Raw genomic sequence first — 23,763 nt, forward strand, 5'->3', positions numbered from 1 at the left:
CAGAGAGAAAACATTCAACTTAATTTAAAGTCCCATGTGCCTGCAGTGGAGAGAGACGCCCGGCTCACATCTCGAATGACGGTGAGCCGAGCTGACGTGTTAGAGGGCGTGAAATCCGTTCCACAACAGCACATTTTTAATTTATCTTTAAAACATCATCCGGGCTGAACACGATGCCTTTTTCACCCGTGGTTTCTGAAGCTTTGCACTTTATGATTGAAACTCTGGGGGGAAAGAAAATTCTAGTTTTTAAGGAAGAAATGGTATTTTTTATTTTTAGCTATACATAAAATTGTTTCCTCCCGTGTTTCACTGCCATTTTAGATTACTGACATCAACATCATAGCTGGTCTAAATCAGACAATATAGGGTTAGCCCAAAAAGATTTATCTCTATGAACTCTGCGTGTGACGCCATGATCTACAGGCGCATCTACTGGCTCTGGTACAGCAGTTTAGAAAATTACTGGAAAAGGAATTTATCTCAGTAATACAATTCAAGAAGTGAATCTCATACATTATACCAGTACATTACACACACATACATTTAAGCCTTTGTTTCTATTAATTTTGACGATCATCGATAACAGGAGATGGAAACACACAATCTAGTTCCTCAGAAAATCCTAACGTTACATAAGCCAATGAAGAATGGACCCTGGACACATAAATTGTACGAAATACACAATCACATGAAAGATTGCTGGCTTGATAGTTGCGCAGCAAACATGCCAGTGACACCCGATGGCCGACTGTGGCTCAGTGGGTAGTCGTCTCGCAATCAGACGATTGTGGGTTTGATTCCAGCTTCCTCCTGTCACATGTAGATTGGGCTTAACCCCAAGTTGCCTACCGATCTGTCGTATCGGTGTCTGAAGGCGGGTGGTTTGGTAGGTGAGATTGGGTGAATTTGGTTTTTGAATGGTCAGTATGTCTAGAAAAGTTCTATTAGTTCTCATTTCGCCTCCATGAGGAGAGTAAGCTACAAAAGAAAAAAATGCTAAAGAAGCAGATTTTTCACTGATTGTTGCAACCAAGCAAATTGACGGAAAGTTCTGTGGAAGGAAAACGTGTGCAGCCTTGAGAGATTCACAAGGTGTGGACTACAGCTGGATTCAGTGATTCATGAGCTACCACACTAAAGTATATAGGACGGCGGGGTTACAACTGTGGCATTATATCAACCAGAGATAACATAAGAAGTGTCCAAAGGAGAAAAAGGACTGGAGCGTTCTTCAGTGATCCCAAGTCCTCTTTTCAGATTAAAGTAAATTCTGCATTCCATTTGGAAATCAAGGTTCCAAGACTAAAGGAAGAATGGAGAGAGATTTAATCGCTTTTGCTTGAGCTCCAATATGAAATTTACATCATCATTGATGGTGGACTGTGTTTTTATCAAAGTCAGAGCAGCTTTCTACCAGGAGCTGTTAAAAAGAAACCCCCTCAGACGCCAAGGAGTGATTCCTGCTTCAATGACCTTGATGTCACTATGGTTTAAAGGCCAGCAAACTCACCTGATCCAAAGCATATAAAAAAAAAGTCCATGGAGGATTTTCAAGAGGGAGGTGAGAGACATCAGAGCTCAGTAGGCGAACGGGCTCAAGGCCAGTAGTAGACTAACCCGGCCAGCCAGACTGAATCACACGGAGCGTAAGTCAGTCTGTAAGGCTCCATTCCCCCTGGCCCAAAACAGACCGGACCAATCACAGCGCGGGAGGCGGGACTTTACGATGCGTCACTCTCAGCTGCAGAATTACCCATAATGCTACAGCGCTTTTCTTCAACCATAACAGTCAAGATACATATAGAGATTGTTGTTGCTTGGCGCCTTGGGAGATTAAAGAAGTGCACGTGAGTACACCGTGTATTGTCTGATTGTTTTTTAGACAAAACGGCAAAAAAATTGTTCGCTGGAGAGTTTGCTCAATGGCATGACATGTTTCACGGACTACAAATTGAAATAAACAGTTTGGAGTTGGAATTTTTTTGTTTTTCGTCACACACATCCGTCGTTATCTGATTGGTGTTAACCTGATGAGGCTGACCCTGTTAGTCCTGCCTTTGAAATCGACTTCTACCAGCTCCTTATCAGACTGATACGCAGTATATAAGACGTCAGTCAGTCTGGCTGGCCAGGCTGCTAGTAAACCAAGCTTTGCCCCCTTGATGGCTTCACTGTGCAGTAAATGGACATACATTTCACTCGGACAATATATCCACAGTAAAAATCCTTTATTTATATTATGTAATATTCAACTTTTATGGGAAACTTAATTTGGGTTTTTTATTATCTGTGAGACAAAATAATCACAATAGAACAGAATTAAGTGCGTAAAATATATCGCTGTAATGACTTTCCTAAGATTTTTTAACATATTGAGTAGCAGTTCTATGAGGATTAACACTGCCAGTGAGAAAGAGCAGAGCCGACTTTAAAACGTGGGCTCTGAGGGAACAACTTTTAATCCCCATAAAAAATAGTTGTACATTATACATACAGGTCTCTCAACAGGTTTACTTTAGTTTTTTTATACCAGTGAACTGCCGCTGAGGCTAATTTGTTTGCAGCCTTGGGTGATGTCGAAATATTCCTGTAATTCATCAATTATGCAAATGTTCAAGGGAATACCCCCCCCCCTCTCTCTCTCTCTCTTAGTCTCAGAATCATTGTCATATGGAAAATGATCACAATTTTCTATAGCTGCAAAAATGAATGCGGCAAAAGATTACAGATGCAGGCTACATTGCAGTTTTCAAAATGACGAAACATCACAAAGTATCTCCTCAACAGTCAAGTCACCTTCAGCTTCTCTGAGGATTCTGATTCGTGGATGTAAGGCATTACGGTGCAGGAGGGAAAAGGCCTGAATGGGGCAGGCACTCGTTTGTAAGAACAGAAAAAGCACTTCTGAAATGCAGTCAAACGAACCCTTTATTCTCCCTTTGTTTTAAGCAATGACCAAAACAATCCTTGATGGGGATTTATGAGTACAGACATCAGACGTAGCACTACAGTGGACATATTGCAATGTTGGAAAATTAAAATAATGAGCTGGCTTCATCGAAACGATCCGGGTCAGATGTTGCAATTTAATGAACCTCATCCTGAAGCTTTAGATGGCACGAAGATGAGCGTTTCCTCAAAAAAGGCTGGGAAAGGTTCATTTGAAGATATAACAATCAGATATGCATACATATAATCCAACAGCCCTGGACAGTAAAGTAGCCTAACTAGCATCCGTTTTTCTGGTCTTTCAGTACTGACATTTTGGATAAAGAAATTACTTTTCAGGCTCTGCCTAATAAAATGTAATAAGTGAAGCAGATCTAGAGCTTTAGCTCCGGTGTTTGTCCCGTCTTGGCCCCCCCCCCCCGTTTTACCTCCGTTTTTTATCTTGAATCTCCCTGGGCTGCATTTATTACATTTATGGGCCACTGTGGATGAGATGCAATCTGTTTTTTTCTGTGCAGTAAGACAAAGTGATATGTTACGTTAAGCCGGCCCACTCAGACGGAGCATCTCTTCCATCTTTTCAACAAATTGCTGCAGCTGAAATTGTGGAGCACACTTTTCCATTTGTGCCACTCTCCCTCTTTTTTTTTTTTTTTTTTTTTTTTTTTGGATCTAGCGAAATGAAACCGGTGGAGCTGATTCGCCGTGCTGTGACAGATATCGCCCAAATGGAAAGAGAGATGTGGCCTTTGGGGTGGGTGGTCAGGATTTAGCAAAGCCTGGAGGGTATCATGTCGACCCCGGAGCCCTGGCCCAACACCGAGCCGATGTCATCTTCTGTGTGAAAGAAGGACAACACTTAACAAAGCCTTGCTGCGTCTGGTGCAGGAAGGAAGTCAAGCTCGCCTCGCCCTGAGACCTTATTTCGCCTGCTGCAGCGAGCGCAGAGATCACGCTCGATTGGCTGTCCAGGTTCCTCACAGGGTCACGGCGGCTCAGCGCTCTCTGATGAGGCTCTGGCGAAGGCTTGAAAGAGCAATGTGGAAAAGACGCATAATTATGCTAAGCTACACGTCTCGCAATAAAAAAAAGTATTTGATTACGTTTCTGCCTGACATGTGACCCGCACTTAAAGGAGTTTGGGAAAAAAATCAGTTTTAAAATTTGGAATACGACTAAAAATAGCTTTTACATAAAGTGGATCTAAAACGTGTACATAGCCGATGTAACGTGTATGAATCGAACCCACAACGTTCCAACTACTCGACCCACCTCATCCACATTTTCACAATGTGTGATCAACATTGACACAAAAAATTTATTTTAAGAATATTTATCTCACTCCATGGTGCTGCTACCGCCGTTTTTCACTGTAAACCACATTCAAATTATTGATATTGGACCCATGTTTTTTTTTTTTTTTGGAAACAAAAACATGGCTTTTTGATAAGGGTGTGTGTTCACACTGCCAGTCAGCTGGCTGAAAGAAGGCCTCCGGCACACTTGTTTCCAACAAGGATGCTTTGCATACATGACAGACATCAGATCTCTCCATGAACAAGACAATAAAGTCCGGCGGATTAACAACATATTCTGCATTGTGCTGTTGACTCTTGAATAACTCTTCAGTTAAAGCAGGCTCGCAGAGGCAAAGGTTTTTCAAACAATTAGTCGTAGGAAAAACTATTTAAAAAAAAAAAAAAGCCTTTCTTCCAATGAGAAATGACAAAAATGGTCGATAACTCCGATGTGCAGCCGAGAGAATCACAGCTTCTGTTTTATTTAAACCCGTTGGCCTCGCTGTCCGTTTTACAGTCGCTCAGGCGTGAAGTCAAAATCAGCCTGTCGTGGTTATTTATTCCACGGTTTCCCGAGGAGCACTGAACACGCAGTCATATAGGAGCTGAAACACTACCGGTAGAAGGTACAGAGGAAGCAAGGAACCTAATTTACTGCAAAATATAACATAGCAAAGCCAAGCAGTTTTCAAATCCATCGATACCGCTATCCCTTTTTTTCCCCCCTACAGGATAAAAGCCTTTAGGTTTTTGCGAAAAATGTCAACCGTCCATTTAAAGCTGTTTTCAGGTGTTTCTTCCTGGTGCCAGCGCATTGAGATTTGCTTGAAGCCAAACAGCAGCTGCTTTACTAAACTAGACATGATTACAGAAGAGGCATGGAGCCAGTTCCCAGCGTCCGGGTATGCTGCGGTTCTAAGCATAGCTTAAAGTCTTTTTATTGAGATGGCGGAGAAAATTACACAGATCTGAGTTGCCTTCATCTTTATGGAGATGAATGATGTAGCACTGCCCCACCCCCACCTGTTGCTACTCTGTGCCAGTCAGCTGGCTGAAAGAAGGTTCCTATGCTACTCCATACCAGAAAAGAAAAAAAAAAACTGTTTGGAAATACATCTCTGAGTAAGAAAGACATGAACAAGGAAGTGTTTTAAAATTGCTGCTGGTTTGTTAATATAAGTTGTTGAGCTGAATTCATGCCCCGCCCCTCTGTTACTGAGTATAGGTGGGGGTGTCTCCCAACCTGGAGACAGCAGACACAGACACTGTAGTTACATTCTGCTTTACATTAACACACAGTATACTGTGTGTATATAGCTTCTGTATATATATATATATATATATATATATATATATATATATATATATATATATATATATATATTCTATTTTATTTTGTTTTGTCTCCATCAACACCAAGTCAAATTCCTTTTAAGTGCAAACCTACTTGGCAATAAACTTGATTCTGATTCTGAAAGTTTGTTCCAAAGAAAAGGAGCCTGTGAGCCACAATTTGTTTGAAGTGTGGAAATATTATAGATTAAATTATTGTTTATTTATTTCAGATTGAAATGTTAAAATGTTGTGAAATGTTAAAGAATTTATTTAAAATCTGTTTAAGAAAAGGTAAATAAATACTAGAATGTAAAAAATATCACGGAATAATACTTCAAATATGTTTTGATTTTGGTGCTTAAATCTTATGGTATATTTTGTTTTAGGGATCATTTTTAGTTATTTAAATCATTGTTTTCTGTGTGTTTATGTTTAAAGGTTTTTCACCTATTACTGCTACTATTGATTCAACAACTTTCAATAAAAAGAGAAAAAAGTAAAGGATCAACTTTTGTGTTTTGAGCGAAATCCTGTGTAATCTCTGGAAGCAAACATCCTTTTCAAGTGGGGGAAACCTGCAGTTTGAATCCCAAACAAAAAAGTGGGAACCACTTGACAGAAGTTGTCATTTATGCAACCAACTGAATACCAACCGAGTTGATCGCTTAACTAAATAGCCAGCTATTAAGCAGTTTGTTAGACTACTGATACTCTATGAAGAGCAGAAAAGCACTGTATTATAAACATCTACAACTATCAAAGGAAGCCTTGTTAAAAAGTGTACACCATGACACAAAGTAGAATATTACATGATACAGAATTATGCTTTCAAATGCTTATTGAGCTTACAAGGTTGAACTTTAGACTGAAATATTTAGTAACTCTAGTGAACTATATAGAATTTGAAACGTTTTAGCCAAATATAGATTTGGCTCCCGAATTGGCAAGAAACTGGTCAGTTTTGTCCCTTTTTTGTTGCTTTCTCGCCATTTATTAACACATATTAATCAATTGTTAATGATTTATAAAGTGTGTACAGATAATCAATAACATAGCTACAAACCATTTATAAGCCTCTATAAAGGGAGCATTCTTGTAAAGCTGTACCTTTTGTCTTAATACTGTGATATTCTGATCAAGGGTTCTGAACGTTAAATGTAGGACCCGTTTAAAGAGCATTAAACCTCCGACCAACGTGAGTTTCAAAAGTAAACGTAATCAATTATATTGATTCAATTATATTCTACAATTATGTTGATTGATAAATGAATAACTAAAACAGAGTAAATTTAACTTTGTCAATTGAAGTTCATGTTTTTAGCCTCTGGGGTGTACCGAACCTCTAGCCCTTTTTTTTTTCCACAAGAAGCCCAAGTCTATTAGTGAGAACCACAGCTATGCAGGAAAGTTCCTCTCTGTTGTAGAAATGAGGATTGGGTGACCAGAAAGACTGAAAGTAAAACAGATTAAAGTGGAATTTTCAAAAAAAGAGTAGAAGAAGGTTAGACAGCAAGAGCAGAGAGGAGGTGATAGAAGAGTCCAAGGCTTTGGAAGACACTCACAGGGAATGGTGCGCAAGTAGAGGTTGTCCCTGATCACCTGCTGGAGCTTATGGTCCAGAGAGCCCTTCTGAAACTGCAGACTGAGGTAGTGACGCAAATCCGTGTTCAACACCTTACCTGGAAAGAAGGAGATAAACATGTGCATCAGTCAACCAAGTCTTAAAGGAACTCTACATGAAACTTGTTTTTTCAAAAGCTTTGACAGTTGAATTACTTGTGACGTACAGTATGACTGAGACCGTTTCCTAAAGATAAAACTGTGATTGGTGGAGTAATTAACAAAATCTCATAATATTAAAACAGTTTTTTTTCATTAAAGTGAACTAAATGTAAGCTGCGACCTGTCCAGGTTGTACCCCGCCTCTGGACCATTGACAGCTGGAGATAGGCGGCAGCACCCCTCTCACCCCAATAGGGAGAAGTTATGATGGTAAATACTTTAATCTTGAGGACCTCTATTAATGGCGAAGGCTCTTATTTTATGATCAAAATCAGCAGAAAGTAGTACTTTTGTGTCTAAAAACTAGCAAACCACTAGCCTCTAATGACGTGAAAAGTTACTGTCTACTTCAAAGCTTCCTATCTGAGCTAAACAGATATTTTACCCAAGTTTTTAAAAGTTTTTTTAACAAGTATTGGCAGCGTTTGATGTAAACTGTAAACTGCTTAAGTCAAACCTGAATAGGTGAACAGATTCTTTAAAACATGCTGAGTTAACAGAAACCAGAAGTTTTAACATAACAGTAGTACATCAAGAACTGGGCTTTATTAGTTGTTTTTTTTAATCAAAAGTCAAGTTTTTTTTCTAGTATCAAGTTAAGAATTTTACAGAAATGTCACCTGAAGTCATTATTCAAAGTGGGAAATGAGGGTTTGTTACGAGCTTTAGAATCCAATATGAGTTCATTATAGAATACATTGATAAAATGTAAAAAAAATAAAACGGGAGCAAACAGGCTTAAATCCGAGGCAACTGGACTTTCGCTCACTTCTTTCTGAAGACGTTTCGGCACCTACACAGGAGTCTTTGTCAGTTCTGGTGGCTCGCCTGCAGTTGGTGCACTGCTGTATTTAAGGACATGGAGCACTGCAAAAACAGAACTAAAAAAAGGTAAAAAAAAATGTCTTGAAATGAGTGTATTTGTCTTTGATTGGAGCAGGTAAATAAGATTATCTGCCAATGGAAAAAGTCATTTTACCCCTCAAATAAGACAATTAGATGTAATGCACTTGAAATAAGTTGATGGAGATGAGTTCTTCCTATTTTAAGTGCAAAAATCTTATGCCATTGGCAGATTATCTTATTTACCTACTCAAATAAAGTACAAATATACTCATTTAAAGAAAATTTTAACTTATTTTTAGTTAAGTTTAGTCTGTTTTTGCAGTGAGGCCCATCCTCCTAAAAGAAAAGGTTTGCCATGGTTTGCCTGGCTCACAGGAGAAATGTTGTGCCACCAGAACTGACAAAGACTCCTGGATAGGTGTCGAAACGTTTTCAGAAAGAACTAAATGAAAGTCTGGTCGCCTCAGATTCTTTGCTGGTGAGATGACCCGCACAGCTGAGAATTTGCACAGGCACAAAAAACAGTTCACTTGCATTTTTTGTTACTTTTCTTTTCATCTGTCACACCAAAACTATACAACCTGTTTTTGTAAGCATGCTGCTAAAGTTCGAAAGCCCTCTGCACAATTGGCAAACCCCACTGGCATCTAAACTTGGAACCGGGCCATAATGAAAATGTCTTTGATGTAATTTCCAGTTCCAAGCTCAAACTGAAAAGAAAAATGTAGCACAACATAAGCAGTTACCGGCACTATTTCCTGGTTAACTTCGTTCTCTTTAGTTTGAACTGAGAGTTTGCGATCATTGTTTTTAGTAGCCCTATATCTTTGTAAATCTGTTAATTTTTTTCCCCTTGCAAATAACCGTGTCAAAATACATTCTGTCTACCAATAAAGGCAGCAGGAGTACCATCAGTGGTACTTGTGCCACAGTTTAAGAACCATGGCTCTATTCTGTTTGTGGAAACACAGAACGGCAACATTTGACGTGGCATCTCTTTTCCCGTGAGCCTAATATCGTGAGCGGTCTGGTCTCCTGAGCTGGATGTACTGCTGCAGCTCTGCAGGATGGGTCAACACCTCAGATTCCTGAGGACCTCCGCAGCTGCGCTCAAGCTGCACTTGAGACACTTGAGAAGAAATAGATCTCCCATTGTCCCCTGAGTGAAGGAATGCCAGCCAAATGAGAGAAGGGGGAAACAGTGAGGGGTCCCTTGTTTTTGCGGCAGCATGCCCCATGAGTGGACACGCTGAGCATTGAGAAAATACTTCTCCACGGACAGCTGGAAGCACTTTGGCCTCAATCTTTGGCCAATCTTTTCCCCAGGGTGGAAAGTTTGATTTCATGATGAAAAGTATGGGCCTAAAAGCATGACATGACTGAGACATCGTTAGTTTTTAATACGGTTTTTAATATTTGCTTTTAGTTTCTATTTTCCAATGTTTTATTTTGTTTCTTTTTTTTATTCCAACCTGATTTTATTCTGTTTTATTTTCCTATGTTTTAATCACGTAAAGTACTCTGCATTGTCTTTGTACTGAAATGTGCTATACAAATAAATTTGCCTTGCCTCAAAGACGGTTTTGCAGAATTTGCCCTACAGCTTAATGAGGCTATGACCTCAAAGATCTGATAATGTCATGAAAAGCTACATGCCACTTTGACACGATAAAAAAAAATTCAAATTTTGCGAAAGCTGCTTTTTCCGGGCGTGCGGTCTCAGTCACAGACCTCAAACATGGCTCTACAAAGCTCAAAGCTAATAATTTCTGTCCATCCTTTTCCAACGTCTCTGCCAGACATGTCAAGATCTTACATGTTCTCTTCCGATTGGGAAACGTTGAACAATTAAAGCTAAGCAGCGGACAAACAGGAAAATACGACTGGCATGTATTGAATTCTTGAATCCTGATAATAATCCTGACCTCTGCTGCTATCACCACCTGAACATAAGTCAGCACACATGTATGTATGTATGTATGTATGTACAAATGTATACAATGTATATGCACGTACATACGCGTAGGTGCGTATATAAGTAGGCGCATAGATATAGGTATATATTTAAGTATATAGATATGTTTATATATATATATATATATATATATATAGACCACTAAGAATGTAAATGAGACATCATATGCCCATTCCTATTTCCTTTTTTTGTATTTTTTTGGTATTCTTTCTGATCCATTGTATATATGAAGATTCACTGTATATAACTGAATGCACCTTCCCTACTCTGCACCTTCTTGTATGAGCCGATGTGACGAGTGAATTTCTCCATTGTGAGATCAATAAAGACTATCTTATCTTATCTTATCTTCTTCAAGCTACAAAAAAATCAGACATATTCTGTCAGAAAAAAACATCTGCAAAGTATTTCTGATATGTAGCTACTGTATATCATTAAAGCAGAAATACACTGAAACAAGGACTGGTGATCAGAATCAGACAATTCTTTGCTTTAGCAGCTCCGATTGGTGAAATAGAGCTTTGGTCTTTTTGTCGGTCATTGAATGCACCATATCACAGTAATAACGGGTCACACTAACGCTCCTCAGTGTGAAAGAAGACAAACTATGAAGTAGTGACTATTTTCAACATCAGTAATGCTTTTAAAAGTGAAATCCGAAAGGACGGGGATGTAAGAAGCAGTGCTGCCAAACCCTCAAAGAGAAAATGAGTAATTGGCTGTCCAGAAAACAAAAGTCACTGAGTTACATCATAACCCAATGGACATAATGGTCACGTGCATGAAGTCGTTCAGTACAACGTAAGAAAGGGATCGCGTTTGTAAAAGAATTGCCAACACAATGTTTAGAGCCACCACTGAGCTATTTTGTTTGAGCAAAATTCAAACCTTTCCCTTTTATCCGAGCACAGAGCCGGTGGATGTGGCCTCAGATGCACAAGCGCTTTATTTATTTTTTTACACATTTAATTAGGTGGACAAGCCAACCATAACTTGACACACGAGTGATTTAACTGCAGTCTGTATGTGGCAGAGTAAATATCTCAAGCTCTGGCTTGAGATATTGACGGAACGTCATGCAGGAAACGTGGCTTTGCTTTACTCCCTCTGTCTGATATGCAACATGCAGGATTTGGAAATGTTGGTCCTTTCAAATCTCAGAGTAAAGGTTAGGGGCTAGATTCTCTAGTGAGTACAGGAAGAGGCTTACGTTTTACCCAAACCTAGCTGTGCTAACGGAGCTATTTGCTAATGAAACGTGCTGAAAACAGTTGTGGCTAAAATCCTTTTTTACAATGATTGTTTTCTCACACACACAGTGTGACGTCGCCTCTGATACAAAACACAAATTACTGAGTGTTCCAGACAGGAAGGCTTGGAAAAATCAAAGGTTATTGTGGATTTCCTTTGTCTGCATTAAAAGACATTTTACAGATGAATTGGAACCCATTCTTTGTTTCGGATACACTCACACGAGCACAAAGTGGGTTAAAAAAACAAACAAGAAATTGACAGAAAGAAGGTGGAAAAAAGCTCAGTTTTCAGTGACAAAGTGGGAAAAAAAATCCAACAGTGAAAGCAATGACATTCCTAAAGTGTGAGGCATCTGACACATTGTAAGATTTCTCCTCAGAGGCTCACACGGAGCTTTTTATGAGAATGTTTCTTAGCAGTAACGTCCTGCAGGAGATATTAGGTTTCACTGTAATAAAAACATAAAAAAATGCTGTAAACTTAATAAATTCAGGTTCAGATTCTGTGGGGAAAATAAAACGCCTCCTGCCGTGAGTGGTTTCAGCAATTCATCCAAAAGTCGTCCAGACATTGTTTTTAATAGACACATTTCAGTCGTTTTGCCCAGTAGGTTTTTAAAGTCAACTCAACTCCTGCAGCTTTTGATTTGCAGCATGCCCAAACGCATCCTCTGTTTTACTCTGATTGGAGTAGTCCAGTAACCGGCAGGGGTAAAAGTGGGGGCAGCAGCGAAGCGCTCTCGGTTATGCAACTCCATGGAGTTTTAAATGGCGCAACAAATTCAAGGAATTTGGGTCAAGGAAACAAAAGCCGAGTCCGGCTATGCATAAACTCAAAAGCCACAAGCCTGCGGTTTATGTTCCCAGAAGCTGTAAGAGAAGAAACCCCCACGAATTCCAAAACAGGAACATACACCCCATTCCCCGTCACAGGCTGTTTCCATGTTCAAGGAGATGGAAGTTATTTCTTCACTGACGAAACCCTAAAATCCTTTCTTTTTTTTTTTTTTACATTTTGCCTGGAGAGATAAGCTTGTTTCAGTGTAGTCAACAAAAGGGGTAATTGTCACTAGAGATCAGCCGCAGCTAATAGCAGATACCCCACCGATGATGCAGTAAAGCAAACTTTTTTCGTGTACCCTCATGCGAGCGCACGCACGAACAACAGAAAATCGCTCCTCCTGCCCAAAGTAGACAACTCGAGGGCATTTAACAGTGCAGTCTTTGTGGCCCGCCTGTCAGGTTGTGTTAGTGCACTGAGTCATATCTCCAAAGATGGGACGAGAGGAGGGGGTGGCGGGGTGTCCTGCTACGTCTCAAAGCAGCGCGTCATGCAACAGCGAGGCATGTGGGACATAATGGAGGTCTTTGTGGCTGGTCATCTGGCTTTGAGCCGCTCTCTCACACAGGCAGGCGAGACGGTGGATGAAAGCAGGGGCGGCGGTTCAAGGACAGAGAGTTATTAAAAAAAACGGACGGAGCAGGGATGGGCAGGACGGTGGGAGTGGAGGGGGTCTATGCTCGGAGTCACGATGATGCATAGGAACACATGTGGAGACCCACCACGCCCCCCTCCGCTTCCCGTTTCATCATTTCTCCTCATCTATCTCACTCCATCTCTGATTTTACCTCTCTCAGTGCGGAGATTCGTCAGTCATAGCAGACCCCCACGGGCCTCCTCACACCAAGCCGAGATCACCTTCTGACTTTCTCGATCGTCTTTCTTGCTTAACCTTTAGCTTCTCCTTTAGCTTTTGTTCCACATTTTCTCCGACACCCGGTCCTTTACAAGGTACGTGCACGTCAGATATCTGTCGCTGAAACCCTTATGTGCCTAACAGTTAAACTACAGCAAGGAAAATAACCCCCGAAAGCATCAGCACTGTAGGATCACAAGTTAGTAACGTGCTGCATGACTGTTCCAGTGCTTCGTCAACTTTCCTACACAAACAGAAAGCAGAGTGAAAGCAGAGCACGCGCGGCTGTCCGTCGTCTCCCTGGCATTGAACAAACCGTTGCTCGCCTTACCATCTGTAATTTGCTGCTAGTGATGTCACGACCATTAAAGAGTTATGCAAAAAAGTGAGTCAGTGAGGACAAAAGGCAGCACACGAGTTCGGCCCTTATAACCAACTCCCAGTTCTGGTCCATGATGCAGACACCGTGTCTACTTTTAAGACTAATCTTAAAACTTTCCTTTTTGACAAAGTTTATAGTTAGAGTGGCTCATGTTACCCTGAGCTACATCTATAGTTATGCTGCTATAGGCTTAGGCTGCTGGAGGACATCAGGGTCTATTTTTCTCACTCTGCTGAGTTCTCCTACTGTTCTACAATTTGCATTGTTTGTTATTTCAGCTTTTAACTTCACCATCAACAATGCAGACGACTGTCCCTGAGGCTCTACGCTCTTTCAGGAGGGGTGAATGCTGCTTGTCGAGACTTGATGCAATCTACTGGGTTTCCTTAGAGAGGAAACTTTTTGACCAATCTGTATAATCTGATTGAACTTGACTTTGGAAAGTGCTTCGAGATGACATGTTTGAAGAATTGGCGCTATACAACTACATTTTATTGGAAATTTTAATTTAATTAATTTTACACAAGGGGTTGGTGGACTGAACACATTTTCTCAAACTTTCACACTTTAACAGCTCAGTCAGGGCAATCTATTAAAACATTTACTAAAAACTACATTTCAGCCAGTGTGGTTTCATTTTACAAAATGTGTGTGTGTGTGTGTGTCTTTTTTTAACTTTACGGATAATTATTTGCATGTATTAATGAAATTTGTAATTCAACATGGGAGCGTGGCCATATCAGATGTTTTAAAGCGAGCAGCGTCGGCAATGAAATCAGCCAGTCTCAGACTGTGGCATTAGTAATAATTTAGTGTTTCCAAACAGTAGTAGAGCAACATGTAATAACTAACTCTGACTATGTAACTTAAAGTGTTAATCAATATTTAAAGACCATGGCTCGGAAAAATGTACAGACCTAAAAATGTCAAGTTACTCAATTGGGAAAACAAACAAATCTGATAGAAGGGGAACAACACAATCTAATGCGATTACCTAGTTGCAACGGGTTCACATCCATAAACCAATAACCTATTTTAGCTCCTGGATTTGATTTCAGCATTTACTCTTCTTTGACAGGAGTATGTGAGCATGGCGCATCTAGATTTGGTGTCTACCTCGCTAAATTCCTCAAGCTGAGACTATGAAGAAGCTCAAATCAGGACAGGTCCAAACCACGACAAACAATCAGGTCTGCAGAGAGGCTCATCGGGGCTGACCTTCCTTCTCCATCCAGGACTTTTACAGGTCTAGGGTCAGGAAAGGGACAGCTAACGTTTCTGCAGATCCCACACATCCTGCGCACAAACTGCTCAGACTTTTACATGCAGGTCGCTGCTATAGAGCACTATTTACGAAAACCAGCCACCACAGAGACAGTTTCTTCCACCCAGGTTCTCTACGATGTCTCTCCCATGTTGATACTATCAAACCATGTCTTTCTCTTTTGTAAAAACACCATATATAATACTTATTTACAAAAAAAAAAACATTTTTATTTCCCGTTTTATATAATTAATATTAACAATGTCTCCATTGAGGGCAAATTGAAACCACAGCTTAACTTCTTGTCAGCGTGCACAAACTTGCCGATTAAAGCGGATTCCAATTCTTAATTTTATCCCCCTGACAAAATCCCAGTTCTCTCTGAAAGAAGCTTATCTTCTGGAAATGCGACCCTGAACTTAAAGTTTTGTTTCCACAGGCTATTTTCCACAAGATTTTGGGAGATGTTAGCCCAGCCTGAATGTTTTTTTTTTTCCCTGCCTACCAACCATCTGCAGTCCAAACGGAGAACATGATCAGTACAAGCCAGAAGGACCTGCAGCTCCTTCGGTGTTGCTGTCTTGTACAATGAGATTATTCGGATCTTTTCTTTGAAGATGAGCAAATGTCAGGAGAATCCTAGAAGGACAGATGAACTTTGGATTTGACTCAGATTTGCTATAATTACAGCACGGGTTGAACTCAAGAAGACAGAAATGCTGAAATTTAATCAAAAGGTGCTTCAGCAAAGTTTTATTTGAAGGATTTGCCCTTTCTATGCAGCCAGGTTATTGCAGTATCTTTATTCGTGTCTTTTTTTCTGAACAGATTTATTTGCTTTCAAATGAATTATACAGGTGACGCTTCACATCAAATGGTGAAAAATGGGTGTATATACCTTTTTTTTGACAGCTTTTAAACCTACAGACGGACCAGAAAATTGGCATTCATAGAAATATCCTTCCTCAAAGAATAATAGTTAAACAAATAAGCATTCGGTTACGTTGCTCCTGACCTCTCAGGAGAAACTATTGATCTTTCTTTGTCTCCAAGTCCTTCCAGCTTAGCGTGAGTCTCGGCACATCCCATCTCGCTTCAATGGGGCCGTAAAGAACTTAGACACAGCGCAGCCGTTTAGCAGAGCGCCACCTCAACAGACAGCATAGTCACAACGAGCATCCATGTTCAGAGATCGTCTCCTAAAAATAGTGAAGAGGTAGTGCAGGGATGTCACAATCAGTGGAGGCAGCGGGCGTCTAATGAGCCATTCTATTACGGTGCAGCTCCAGGAACAGCGAGGGAAACCCATGCCATCTGTTAATTACCACCTTTTAAGATTTATTTGGCAACTCTGGGCAAGAGGCAGACAGAAAATCAACATAATATCCGACCATTAAGGACAACAAGTTCCCACAATAGAGAAAGAAATCGTTGCATTACTTCCTTTCCACAGAGCAGCGGACACCCAGCCTTGGGCAGCTCTAACACAAGAGGCCTCTTCCAGCCGACCCACGCTTATGCTCAGTTAAAGTGGTAGAGGTCAAACTTGCAAACCCTCTAAAAACACCAATTCTTTAAAAATGGAAAGCTATGTTTCACAAATGTTTTGTTTTTTAATCAGTAGCAACACTTTTTCTCTCAATGATCGACAGTCATAAAGGAAAACCTCGGATGTCAAACAGCGGCTACAGAGCCTATGAGATTTATTGGGCAGTGAGGTAAGATATGGGATCAGGAAAGTCCGTTGCTCTTTTTCCTCCATTCAGGTTATACAAACTCATCTTGAGATCTAATTGGCAGGAACTTATCTCAACATAAGGTTATCCTGCACAGCTTTCAAACTAATAACGACAAGGTCAAGAAAGTCACCGTCTCTGATACAACACAGCCATAATATGTTGATTTAGAGTATTTGTGGATACATTTAATCAAAAGCTGTAATGCTTTTTTCTTTTTCTTTGCACACAATCTGCCAGCTAGATGAGACTCTTCATCTGAGCTTACTGTGGCATAAGGGGAGTGTCATTATCCCCATACATTTGGCAGAAATGCGCAATCAACTGTTTTAGAAGATATTTAAAAAAAGGAGAGATCTAGCTGCACAATGAGCAGAAACTTAATGTTATGGGTGGAAAATTGTCAGTGCCATAATCATCAGCACACTCGACACAGATGGCACCCAAAGCACTCAGCGTTCAAAAATATGGGCTCTGGCATGCGCAGCTCTGCTTGCTGTTGTTCGCTGACTCTTCAGAATAGCCATTAATGTGGCTACATATCTGAGATAAATTGGGCTTGGTGCATTTTCTGCCTCATTTAACAGTACACACCTACACCGGCGAGACTCGACTTCACAAAAGACCAGCCAGTGTAGATGTACGCTATAATCAGTTTCTGTTAAATGAGGTGAGTACCCTTAAATTAATGCTACCCTTTTCGCCGCAGCCAATAGGAATAAGTATCCAGTATTTGATATTATAAAATGAAAGGAGGCCAGGGAAATGTCTTTGAATTGTGGATTGGCAGAGGACAGTTGAAGACTGACCATCTGACCTCTGAGAGGACTTTCACAAATCCTGTATAAGTCGATATATATATATATATATATATATATATATATATATATATATAGATATATATATATCTATATATCTATATATATATCTATATATCTATATATATATATCTATATATATCTATATATATCTATATATATAAATATATATATATATATCTATATATCTATATATATCTATCTATCTATCTCTCTCTCTCTCTCTCTCTCTCTCTATATATATATATATATATATATATATATATATATATATATATATATATATATATATATATATATATATATATATATATATATATATATATATATATATATATATATATATATATATATAATCAGGGTTCAGAAATGAACAAATTAAGCACTTTTTGTATTCTGTCAAATAGGAAATAATAGGAATACAATAGGATATGTAGAATAGGATAAAATAGTAAATGTCTACTTTGGATGCACCCCTATTTTGTATAGTGCATGTGTGTTAGGATCAAAGGCATAAAATTCACTGTTTAACCTGTGGCGTTTGCAGAATTATCATTTCGGCCAAACATAATAAAAATAGGTGGGTCAAATAATTATAGTCTAAAGTATGTTAATTTGTAAGTTGCACGTTTGTAAGTTCACTATGGAGGAGATACAGGTTGAAGGGAAGGAGAAAAGACCTTCTCTGTTCCAGTGAACATCCTTTAATTGGCAGCGGAAAAAAAAAAAATCAGGACCCATCATCACTTGTAAGATGATTTAGAGCCACAAACACGGCGGAGTACCTTCTGGATCATTTAAACTGCAGCCGCCTGTCAGAGTCATTATTTCCGTTTCTGAACGCAACGTCACTAAACATCATCGATCCAGACGCCCAGGATGCATGAAACAGTTTTTTTTTAATCAATGGAGAACTTCTGCTTCTTCCTTCTTTTTTTTTTAATCAAACACAATATTACAGTTTACAGTTAAAAAAGGGGAAAATACGGTTGGCCGCAGCACTTGAAGCAGGCGGCGGTTGTTACTCTGCGTCTTTACGTATGATCCAGCTGTTAAGGTTTCCTCTGATTCGCTCCTGCTCTTTTGGATTGCTACATTTCATAAACTTTGTCGTCACCTTTCACAGCGACAGGGTTGTCATCTCAGCCTCCACCCTGAACAGATAGTACTTCCCCTGTATGTGCGCTGGGCGCCTCTAAGTGCGTAATTACGCATGCCGAAGGCTGAGTTTTAAAGTTGTTCTCCGAGCAGATGTTTCATGTTTGTGCTCCAAGCGAACCCAGTGAGGCATGGACTCCTGCTTTGCCTTTACCCAATAGGATTAAGACTACAGGAAAAAAACAATATAGGAAATAGCACTTTTATGTCTATAGCCGCAGATCTTTAGGCTCTCTACTTCACTGCGTCTCAATTTTCTACACAGCGTAGATGGCTATAGAAAAGCAATAGGCCATTTGGGAACTGATTGTCCGTTCCCAGCATAATTTATGTTCAATGATACCAGGCTGAGGCGGTGAGGGGAGCGGAAACAATTCTTTTCAGTTCTGCGCTGAGCGCGAGGGATAAACATGGTGGGGAAAATGCATAAACACAGCCTGTAAAACGCTCTTTTTAAAGAGGGAGGAAAATGAATGAGGGGTCTGCCCAGCCAGGCCTACCCATAGCTACGCCCCTGTGTTTAACTGCACCAGGATAGCATGAGTTAGTTTTCACAATGGCTTTACCATCTTGGGTTGCATGTTTACACCGTCTACGAATACCCCTATGTGGTCAAATGATTTTTGATGAATTAACCAGAAGAAGGGACAAATCCTACAATCGCAGACGGTTAGCTGGGCTGCGTCAGCTGGAGCAATGTCAAGCATTCACCATGCCGAGGTGAGTAAATCAGTGCAGACAAGGCGTCGGCATAACACGGGGTTAAGTATGGCATTTGTGTGCAGAATATGCTGCATCCTTACACTGCCACGTTCACAAAAAAATTTCTTAACCATCTGCATCCCCCTACCACACCGGGAGATCCCATTGCATATACTACGCATGAATTATGTAGAAAGATGGTGGGTGCTGGAACATTGTTGTTGTTTTTTTTAAATCCAGTCTATCTTTGAATGACACATAGCCACGTTGTTTGACTTTTTTCGATATTTATACGTCAGTAACTCACTCTGGTTGCATAGAAAGTTTTTATGAAAGATTATCAGATCCTGCCGGCATATTACTTGTTATTTGGGTGTTTGAAGCTTTGGTTTTGCTCAGTTTGTTAGTAAGTAAAGGCCTTCATGTTTAGTTATAATGACAACGGATGTACGACACTGCACATGTGCAGGGAGCAGCTAACGACTATTAGCGGCTCCCAGCTAACTGTGGAAACAACGAAGAAAGTTCCAAGATTCAGTGGTGGAAAAAAATACACAAAAAAAATATGATTTAAGAGGGAAAAGACTGGAAAAGCACTGGGAATACAGTATGACCGTTGGTGTTCACTGAAAAGGAAACTAAAGCTGCCGAGGCTCAGATGTGACTGCAGAGTTGATTGACGTGAGCAAACGTCCTCATTAATACTGTGACCATAGTGATAGCAATGCTCTTCTTAGCCTCTTCCTTCTTGGATTTTCAACAAAAACCCCCGCCACAGTGACACATTAAGGAGATGGACTGCATCAATTTTATGGTCTTTTGATTACATTTGGTTAGTTATAAATCTAAAACACAAACTGATGCAAGCTGAACTGGCTAGTCATATACTGAACAAATATTCATAAAAACATGGTCTTGTGAGAGAAACAGCAGCTATTCAGTGAGTATGATTAATTAAAATGCTTTGATCAGATCCTGTTACTTAAACTAAACCTGCAAAAGAATTGACACAGTCTAAACAAGTTGTGCCAAACGCTTTGACACCGCATCTAATAAAACACTTAAAATGACAATTTCTTAGCTACTGTCTGGGGAAAAATGCATAGACAAAACCATTAATGTCTTTGTGATTTAAGTTGACTTGATCATTTCTGATGAGAATTCGTAGTTTATTGCCAAGAAAAAGGCACAAAAAAAGCCTAACTTTCTTATTCCATGGTTCACTTAATGCAACCTGACTTGAAGTTTAAAGGAGATAAAAAGGCAAAGGCTGGACTACTTTCCCCTCTGAGCTGAGCCGTTCCTAATCAATTCTGAATGGTTCACTGCATAAAATATTTTAAAGCCCAGACAACACAAAACAAAAAGGCATTGTTGTGTTTTTATAATTTTTTTTAAACTTGGTGACTTCAGACGTCCAAATGCGATCTCTGAAGACCCACAAAAAAAACTTTATATTTTAGAATATGTCCTCTTAAATCAAACCATGGAGGTCTGTAAGCCACCACTGCAGGCAAAATTCTGCACCACCAATAATATGACTGGGCAGTAGAAAAGCACAGATAACACAGAAGCATGGGATTTTTTTAAATATATATATATAACAAAAGACAATAAATATTTTGCTCTTATCTTTTACCTCTGTTCTGGTCTCCCATCTATAAAATGTACATTCCTAATTTTTTTAACTGTGAGCTCATGCCCTTTATGAGGCATGCAAATCTGCCTAAATGACTGCAGAAAATCGTAACATAATAGAGCAGAACATGCATGCAGGAGGATCCTTGAAGAGCACACTCCTCTCTCACGCCACTGTTCCTCTGGCTGCTCGGGGGTAAAGGGAAAAAGGATTTGCCCTGCAGGAGCACCATCAAAAGCCTGCTGCTGTTTGACATCATTGTGCTTTGAAACATCTGCCTGTCCCTCGACACACATACGTACACCTGTTGTATACACATGCATAAAGCCCACGGGCAAACAACAATGCTCACTCACACTGCAAGGGAGCAGACGTGCACATGTTCGATCACAGAGCATGGCTACCAAAGAGCCTGGATGACAAACAAGAGATCAAAGAGGACCTGAATGGTTTTCTTTTGTTTCATCTCTGTGACAGAGATTGTTTTTAGCCTCCAGTCCATGCGAAGGGAGACAAAGAGTTTCCCTGTGATGTAGAGATCAGAAAGAATGGAAGATGCATCGTGGAGGGGAGCCCGAGCGGGGAATCATGGAAGAACTGGGCGGGGAGGAACCTGTGGCTTTGTTTGGGTCCTGCTGGGCCTGAACACCTTGTGTCCAGTCAGCTCGTGACGTCACACGCTCAGCTTATTGAGGAATAATACGGCTTCCTCATCTTGATATGCAACCCGTCCTCGTAACTCACTTAAAGTGAAATTGTGAAAGTCAATCCTCAGCTATGGGGCATTCGTTCCATGGAGCAAACGACGACCAATGAGGGGTTTGGATTTCTGCTGTTTTGGTTTTAAGGGAGATTCAATCCTCCATGAACCACAGTGCTACATCTAAAAACAACATCACCTGGACAAAACATAGACAATAAACCCCCTTCTATTGATTTAATCATCTTACACTGAATAGGAGCGCTTTTTGGTGAATGTCAGTAAACCTGACAAATTTGTGGAATTACCCCGACTGGTTGTGTGACTCAGAGTATGACCAGTATGATACATCTTGCTGTAAAAAAATCCCTTTGCATTGCTTAGTTTTGAAACAGGTGATTCTAAATACCTTATTGCTCTGCTAATTGTTACACTTGTAACCTGAATGTAATTAACACTAAACATATATGTATTTATGCATGTCTAGAGCATCTGCCATTATTGGCTCCCCCAATAAGGTTGTTCAAAAAGCCTAAAAATATAAACACCTTGTATTATGGTAGCTACATCTTATTTAAATAAAAATCTATCTTTTAATTTTAAGTATATTTATTCAGTGGACATAAAACACATTACTGTAAATATCGATACATTGAGGAAAGTAGCTTTATACACACATGCTCCTGTGTTTCCCACTTTGTAGACTATACAAAAGACATTCTGTCATCTCATATTTAAATGCCAAGGTAACAGGAAATCAATGATAATTCATTAAAAGAGTTAAAAAGACTGATGGATTAAAAAAGTAAAACTTATAAGACATGAAATACTTCAGTTACATTGATTTATAGGCATAATAAAGTTTGTGAATAACTGTGGGACCATTGAGTTTGTAGCTGATACTTTGAGAAATGGGATTTCTTTTAACCTACTAAATAAATTTACATTAATCAAAGGTTGGGGTTTTTCCACACACACAAAAATCTAAGTGAGATTAAGCTAATGCAATTAAAGATGAATTACAGTAAGTCTTTTTAATACATCTTTACCACGGTTGTAAATACATGAGTCTCCCCAGGAGAGGATTCAGCACTTACCTGAAAAGGACAGGGCTTCAACTGCCTTTAAAAATATTTTAAAAAGAGAATATTTCCTGTGGCTATCTGCACCTTGGTGATGCCAATATTTTATCCTTAAAATTTTTATTTTGTGTTTTTCAAAAAGATGGGAGCCAATTGTGTGCGCACGCTTGATGCCTAAGTGATGTTTAAAAGATTTACAGGTCAGTTGTTCAATAGACCAAAAAAAATTCCAATGAAAATGTAACAAGAGCAAGATCAAAAAAAAAGTTTAAAGAAAATCTCTGCATTACCTTGAGAAAACCTGGTATTTTACAGATTAAGACCATATTGTCACGGAAATCTAAACATTTAAAAGCAACAAAGGCAAAAAATAAAATAAAAAATATGTCATTCAAATGGCAAGAGGGTGTAAAATAAAAAAATAAACAGCCAAAAACACCGTTGGAACTTGCCACTACACTACTGTCAAAAAACAAGGCACCTCACTAAGATACTTTTACTTGAGTTGGGCGATATGGCTTAAAAAAAAATCTCAGATTTTATTATACCAAATCTGATTCATTGATTTTTTTTTTACTCCTTTTCGTTTCACATAAAGAAACTAAAGAAATGGTTTTTAAAACTTGCTTTTATGTCAAGCATTTCATCTGGGAGTTGACCTGATTTCAGAGTGCAACTACATACAAGCAGTGAAACATGCTTGTAAAACAAGATGGCCGTTGTAAACAATGGAAATATAGCTAAATGTTTGCTGCTATAGTGGTATTACACAATGAGCAAAGAACAGGCTTCACTTCACTTGTGTTACTTCAAACCAACTTAAAATATTATTAAATAAATAATTTAAAGTGCCTCGTATTATGGTAAAATACCACAATATGCTATTCTCTTCATGGAAACCCAATGAGTGCATTAGCAAAATAGAACCCAGATATTACAAAAATTTAGTCTTGAAAATTTTTTAAATTATAAGTAACCGATTAAACTGATTTATCTGTCCTAACTTCTACATATTTTGATAATTTAGATTCAGTGCACTTTTGACAGTGACAGTTTTTTTAATGCAACTCAAGAAAACTGGACATATTCTAAGACAAACATGATATACCAGTTTGCCTCAGCCGAACAGAAGAAGGATGTGCAG

The 23,763-nt window shown here is 39.4% G+C and overlaps 1 protein-coding gene across 1 annotated transcript in view; it reads right to left on the reverse strand.

The window, feature by feature from the left end:
• The window catches only part of magi3a (membrane associated guanylate kinase, WW and PDZ domain containing 3a), a gene marked incomplete in the record, with an annotated part of 197,970 nt that overhangs the window by 60,684 nt on the left and 113,523 nt on the right, over window positions 1-23,763 (reverse strand). Inside the window, 1 exon segment of the mRNA XM_036141493.1 lies at window positions 7,148-7,264. Within this exon segment, the coding sequence (XP_035997386.1) occupies window positions 7,148-7,264 (117 nt within the window).

The sequence above is a fragment of the Fundulus heteroclitus genome, chromosome 1 (genome assembly GCF_011125445.2).
Source record: "Fundulus heteroclitus isolate FHET01 chromosome 1, MU-UCD_Fhet_4.1, whole genome shotgun sequence".
NCBI lineage: Eukaryota > Metazoa > Chordata > Actinopteri > Cyprinodontiformes > Fundulidae > Fundulus > Fundulus heteroclitus.